The sequence below is a fragment of the Orycteropus afer genome, unplaced genomic scaffold, assembly GCF_000298275.1.
Source record: "Orycteropus afer afer isolate SDZICR_OR568_19922 unplaced genomic scaffold, OryAfe1.0 scaffold00006, whole genome shotgun sequence".
Classification (NCBI taxonomy): Eukaryota; Metazoa; Chordata; class Mammalia; order Tubulidentata; family Orycteropodidae; genus Orycteropus; species Orycteropus afer.
The window spans coordinates 23,188,602-23,195,484 of record NW_006921593.1 but is presented as its reverse complement, the minus strand read 5'-3'; the positions used below and the strand labels follow the sequence as shown (position 1 = coordinate 23,195,484).

The window sequence follows — 6,883 nt, the reverse complement described above, 5'->3', positions numbered from 1 at the left end:
AACTGCCCACAGGGTCTCCAAGGCTGTCAGTCTTCATGGAAACAAAGCCCAAACCACACCCACTGCCTGGAGTCCATTCTGACCCACAGCGCCCCTAGAGGACAGAATGGAACGGCACCACAGGGTTTCCTAGGCTATCAATCTTCACAGAAGCAAAGCCCAAACCACACCCACTGCTGAGTTGATACTCACTCACAGCGCCCCTAGAGGACAGGGTGGAACTGCCCCACAGGTCTCCAAGGCTGAAATCTTTACAGAAGCAGGCTGCCTCAGAGTGGCTGATGCGTTTGAAGCCCCAAAGTTTTGATTAGCAGCTGAGTGCTTTAACCACTGCACCACTAGAAGGTTTGGCGGTTTCTGCTGCTGGCTCTGCTGCAGGGAGTTGGGTGATGGAGGGGAAAGCACCAAGCCCAGGTGGCCTCGGCCCTGGCCTCCCTCTCCCCACGGCCTGCATCGAGCCTTGGCAGCACTAAGTCCTGCTGCACCTTCCTCAGGGACAGGAAGGCCCCTGCATTCCGAATGTTCTCCAGCTCTCTGTCCATCTTACACGTCTGCCCTAGTGAGGGGTGGACCGTTTGAGCTGAACAGAAAAACCGGGCCGGGGCCTGAGTGCATCAGCAGTGGAGTAACGGAGCACCGCTTAGACACTGGGACGTTTGTGTGAGTGTGTCCAGGGTGAACATTCAAGCAGAAGGAGGTGGCACAGAGAAGGGCTTGACGCCTAGCTGAAAAGCTGGCGGTTGGAAACCTCCCAGCAGTGTCTTGGGAGACAGGCTGGCGGCCAGCCTCTGAAAGGGCACCCCCTTGAAAACTCTACGGAGCAGTTCTACCCCGCACACCTGGGAGTGACATGCGTCAGGATTGACTGGACGGCAGGGGACAACAACAAGAGCAGAGCCACAGCCGTCGGAGGGGAGGTCTGCACAAGTCTGGGACAGTCAAGGAGAGGAGGCCATGTCCTGCCTCACTAGGGGCTGGGAAGCCCAGGCCGGACGTGACACTGGCCTTCCCCACACGTGCCGGCCCCTGTGAATGCCCCAGCCCTTTCACAGTGTGGTGGGTTTGTTCCCTTCTCCCGTGCCGGGCGTAAACCGTGTCGGGCCTTTGGAAGCTGGCCTTCCGCATTCCTTGCCTGCCAGCGCTCAGGTGGCAAGGACACGGGACACTGCCCCAAGCCCCGACTGCAGATTCTCAAACCCTCCCATCTGCCAGGGCTGCTTTGTTACTTGAGCCCTATTCCAGCACTCGTCCCCTCTGGGGAATGTGTGGCACCCGAGCAGAAGAGTACCCACTACAGAGGGCCACCAAGATGTCCTGGGGGTCACGTGTGTCTCTTCTGTGCTGTCTTTCCAGGTGGAAGGGGTCCTTTCTCTGGGGACCTACCTGTCTGCTTAGCACGGAGCGACCATGTTCAGGTGGCAGGGGTGAATGCCAACATCTACAACTCAGAGACCCCTGATTTTTCGCCTCTGCCCCCAACCTCAGGCCCTCAGGTCCCAGGGGAGGACTGGCATCGTGCCCCCTCCTCTGTTGATGCAGGGTGTGACCGCCACCCCACAGCACGGCCTTCACAGATTCAGAGAGGGCCGCACACACAGCGGCACGCCAAGGCCTGGCTCCGGACACACTCTGGGGAGAGATGCCTGTTCCTCTCCAGCCCCTCCCCGGGCAGCCCAACACACATCCTGGCTGATGGGACCCAAGCAAGTCTTAAAGAGGGCAGGCACTACTAGCATTAGGCAGGTGTTCCCACAACAGCCTTTCCCCTTTGACCTCTCGCACCCTGTTGCCTACAGTCTACATCCGAGAACACGTGCAGGCCAACTCCCGTTCCTGGAGTCCCTTCCCGGCGTGTGCTACACACAGTGCCGAGAAGGGCACTTGCGAGGAGACAGCTGAGGTTTGGAAGCGGCAAGGGTACCTGACAGTCCGAAGGTGGCTGCGGACTTCACCTGCCACACCACCTCATCCGTGTGGATCTCAAACACCACATTGGCATCCCGGAAGAACTGGTCCATGAGGGGCGTAAGGTGGTCCAGGTCTCCGGAGACCAAGGCGGCGTGTAACTGTAGTACCGGGGACCCAGCTCTGACAAGAGGCTCTTTGCTCGTTGTCTGAATGATCTGCAGCCTCCCCGGAACCGGCTGGGGCCCGTTCTCCATGGCCCTGCAAGTGATCGGTGGAGCTCTTCAGGAAGGGGAGAGACGATTGTATGGACATGTGCTATTTCTATTGTCATTACTCAATTGTCACCCAGCTGGGGCTCGATGGTGGTGTATTTATAACTCCCATGGGCTCTGATGTGATGGTTACTTGATATGACCAGAGTCACGTGACCTCCGAGTGGCCACAGTCCCCAGCCATCACCTTGTGATTGTATAGATTCGAATTCTAGAGACAGCACATCCGTGTCTTCAAAAATAGCTCTCCATTCCACCAGGCAGGCACTACCCTGCACCTCTGATTGTGACACACTCCTCCCCCTCATCCTGCTGTTTGCCTGGCCTGGGACTGCCTAACCTTAGCTAGCATTTCTTTTATACCTGTACGTGTAGGTTAAGTGACTAACTTGTTAAGTGTGACTTCAGTGACCAAAATTCTTAACAAGTCAGTAATAACTCCTTCAAACCAAAATCAAACTCACTGCCATCAAGCCAATTCCGACTCATAGCCACCCCCCATCGGGTTTCCAAGGTGGTAAATCTTTACAGACGCAGACTGCCTCATCTTTCTTCCACAGAGCAGCTGGTGGGTTTGAACCACTGACCTTTTGGTTAGCAGCCAAATGCCCTAACCACTACACACCACCAGAGCTCCTAGCTCCCCCTAGGTTTTTTTTGTTTTTTTTTTTAAAGCAATGAAACTCTCATTGGCCGTTTCACATTTGCTTAGAGGAATTTGCTCATTAAACTTTTTATTATATTTTACTTAAAAAACAATCCAGAGAAAACAAAACCAAACCACCATGCGCTGTATTTAAATTTGGGAGCAAAATTCTTCAACTCAAAGGAAAGCACCAAACACAGCCTCCTAGCCATTCCTGATGCCTTCCCACATTAATGCCCCGTAACCTTGAGAAGGAGGTAGGCTGTTAAACACGAAGTCATTTTGACAAAAATGAAGTCAACAATTTCATTCTACTTGGCTCATTAATCAACACCCATGGAAGCAGCAGTCAGGAACCCAAACGACATATTGCACGGGGCAAGTCTGCTGCAAAAGACCTCTTTAAAATCTTAGAAAGCAAAGATGTCACTCTGAGGACTGAGGTGCGCCTGACCCAAGCCATGCTGTTTTCAGTCACCTCATGTGCATGTGAGAGCTGGGTAATGAAGGAAGGAGAGAAGCACTGAAGCGTTTGGACTGTGGTTGGTGAAGGTCGTTGGGCGCATCTTGGACCGCCAGACTGAACACATCAGTCTTAGCGGAAGTGCAGCCAGCCTGCTCCTCGGGAGGGACAATGACGGGACGCTGCCTTGTTTTCTCCGGACACGTCATCAGGAAACAGCTCTCAGAACACGAGGACATCTTGGTCGGCAGAGTGGACGGTCAGTGAGAACGAGCGAGGCCTCATGAGACGATGGGCACGGTAGCCACAACAGCAGACTCCCACACACCAGGACCACGGGGAGGGGCTGGACCGGGCAGTGCTTGGTTCTGCTGTGCGTGGGGTCGTCATGAGTTAGCGCCGGCTCTATGACAAACGAGAAGGGAGTGGCGAGGCCAGGGTCCCTTGGCTTCTCTTTTCCGGCTTTCTGCTGTCTCTCCTGTCCACTTCCTCTTCTGCAGTGGCCCACAGGACAGGACGTGTGTCCTGAGCACTGCCGCAGCCCAAGACACGTGAGGGTGGCCGGCCGGCCGCTTGGAGTGAGTGCCCCTGGCTGGGAGGCTCTGAAGGACCAGACCTGGGGACCCCAAGGTGCCATCTGGGGACCCTGGTTGCCTGTGACTTTCTTCCAGCTGCTGAGAACGGGGTTCAGCATGTGCACCCCTGCTGAAGTAGTGCAGTGTCACAAACTTTCCTTCTCAGGAAGGTGGTGGCTGTTGTTAGCGGCTGTTGCGCTGGCCCCAACTCCCAGCGCCCCAAGCCCAGCACAGCAAGCCGCTACCTGGCACCGTGTCATCCCCTCGCCACTTGGGGATTGGACCACGGGGATCTGCAGGGTTTCCGATGGCTGGTTCTCAGAAGCAGGTCCCCAGGCTTTCTTGCTCGTCCGTCCTCGTCTGGAAGCCCCACTACAAGCTGTCCAGCATCCCAGCAACACACAAGCCTTCGCTGAGAGATGGGGGGTGACTGCCAATGAGGGGCGGTGGTGAGGGATGGAACTCAGATTCCCTGGACGGAAAGCAAGGACTCCACGCCCGAACACCAATGACCCCCTAGAAAGGGGCGGCATGGTCCTTAGGCACCGCCATTTTGATTCAGAGGTTTCTTGACTGTAACCAGTCTCCCTTTCAGAGCCCTGGGGTGGGTTTGAACCGCCAGCCTTATGGTTGGCAGCCGAGCGCTCAACTGTTGCACTGCCAGGGCTCATAGCCCTTTATTGGTAACTTACTAGTTACTCACTACAGTTTGGTTTAGGACTTTATAGTCTACAAATTAAACAGCTCTTTTATTATTGTTACTATTATAATGTAGGTAATAAAACAATCCTCATATTTCCTTCCAATTCCTCTCCCCCTGCCCCCTACAGGAAGTTGGATCTGGCCAATGAGCTTAGGCTACAGGGTCCTTTGCCTGGTCCAGATGAGTGACAATTAAAAGTGTGTGACCAGAGGCTGGAGGGAGGGGAAGAGTGGGGGGACACACCCCAGAGAATTAACAGGGAGACGTGCCCTGGGTGCTGTGAATACCGCTGGTCATCAGCCTCTGTGCAGTATTCACCGTTAGAACTGGGACTGGACAATGCTGTCTCCACGTGGGGTCACATCAAACAAACTACAGGAACAACAGGAAACAAGAGAAGAGTCCAGAAGCAGGGCTTGTCAGGGCTCAGCACATCTGAACCTAAGAGCGCTCCCCCATGGCCTTCTCTCCATCTGCGCTGCACACAAGGCTGCCCGCTGCTCCCCCAAAGCTGCCCGCTACCACTGAACCATCAGTGATCCCTTAGAGACGGGGGCGCTGTGCTCAGGCACCGTCATTGTGACCTGGAGGGTTTTGCTGGCTGCGATCATTATGGGAGCAGATCTCCAGGTCCTCCACCAGGCTCTGTGCTTCGAAGAGTCACCTGGTCAGCAGCTTGTCCTCTTCCCCGACCTTTTGCCACCACGGAGGGCAGAAAAGGACCTGCCTTCCTGAGAAGGGGTTTGGGTGAAAGGAGGCGGGGAAAGCGCACCTCTCCACGTGTGTTTGTAATCTGGCTGCTCCCCTGACGGACAGGCATACATGCCTGTGCACGATTGTCTCAGGAACCGGAGGTCAAACCCGGTCTTTTCTGGGGAGGAGGCCTGCAGGGGTGCGGGGCGCACAGGGGTGCGGCCAGAGGCTGTGTGCGGCCTTGACTGTGCCCCGGAGAGGCCCACACGGCGGTGGACAGCTGCGGGGACCGGCAGGTTGCTCCTGAGCCGAGCTGCTGCTCCCAGGGCCGAGGGCTTGTCTTCACAGGTTGTCAGAGGGTGAGACGGACGCACGGGCTCTGTGCTCAGGTAGCACGCTGCTCCCCAAGCACCCCCTGCAGGCTCTGTGCCCGGGCGCCCCTGCAGGCAGGTGCCCAATGGGGTACTGCCATTCAGGTTCAGACTGAGGCAACTCTCAATACTCACCCCAAGCACCTTAATGGAAGTTGGGGGCTTCCTGCCTCCTGAGAAGTCAGCCCCAGCCCAAGGGTCCCTGGCCCCATGGCTGCACCGTGGCCTCTCGCCTGAGTGTTTGCACATGCGTCCCCTCTGCTGGGCCTCTAAGTTTCCTCTTGTCAATTGCTGTCTTCACTCCATCCTCAAGATGCAGCTCAACCTTGGTTTTTCCGTGAAGCCTCCCCTAACTGCTGTGACTGGACCCTGAGTCTATGCTCAGTGTCCCCATGGTGCCTGGCCATGCAGTGACTGCTGGGTACCAGCCTGTGACCCCGTTTGGCCATGAGTTTCTCGTGGGCAGGGGCTGCTTCTCAGTCTCCATTGGTGTCAGACGGCAGTATGCCCCACAAGGTGCACTCAGGTGCTAACTTCTGGTGCCTGTGAGCGAGGCCTGCTATGGAAATAGGGTCTGTGATGATGTTACAAGTCCCCGTGAGGTCACACAGGGTGGGGTGTGTCCTCATCCTGCGGGAGGAGAGGAGACTCAGAGACACAGGGACAGAAGGCAGCCGTGAGAAGATGGGACAGCCGCTGAAGTGTGTTTACAACCAGGGAACCCAGGTCTCATTGGCCACCACAGGAGCTGGGAGCGAGGCATGGCACAGGGTCTCTCGGAGCCTCAGGAGGAATCGGTGCAGGAATCCGCAATTCCAGACTTCTGGGTGTCGTCCTTGTGGGCCATTTGGCTTGTGGTCCTTTGTTGTGGTGGCCCTGGGAACCAATGCCGTTGGCTTCTCAGTGCCTGACACCCTAGGTCCTCCATGAAAGCGGTTGGAAGACTGAATGAACTGGCCTCATTGAAATGTGCTCAACCATACTGAAATTCCTCAGGCTTTCCGTCTCTTATTCTCTATTGTCTGCAATCCTTTTCTCTCGGGGGAGAATGTTGTAGTAACATGGACTCTTGGCTGGCTAATGGCAGGGCTGAGATGCTGGCAGTGGGGTCCTACTTCAGGTCTGTAGGGCTTCCCTGCACCTTAAAAAAAGTCCATCAATTCACAGCGCCCCTAGAGGACAGAGTGGAACTGCCCACAGGGTCTCCAAGGCTGTCAGTCTTCACAGAAGCAAAGCCCAAACCACACCCACT

General features: G+C 55.9%; 1 protein-coding gene across 1 annotated transcript in view; it reads right to left on the bottom strand.

The window, feature by feature from the left end:
- Positions 1-6,883, bottom strand: part of ASB18 (ankyrin repeat and SOCS box containing 18) — an 80,815-nt gene that overhangs the window by 48,628 nt on the left and 25,304 nt on the right. The window contains exons 3-4 of the mRNA XM_007943645.1: positions 1,922-2,041; positions 486-556 (exon numbers count right to left, since the gene is read on the bottom strand). Coding sequence (XP_007941836.1) covers positions 486-556; positions 1,922-2,041 — 191 coding nt within the window. The remainder of the gene's footprint in view (positions 1-485; positions 557-1,921; positions 2,042-6,883) is intronic.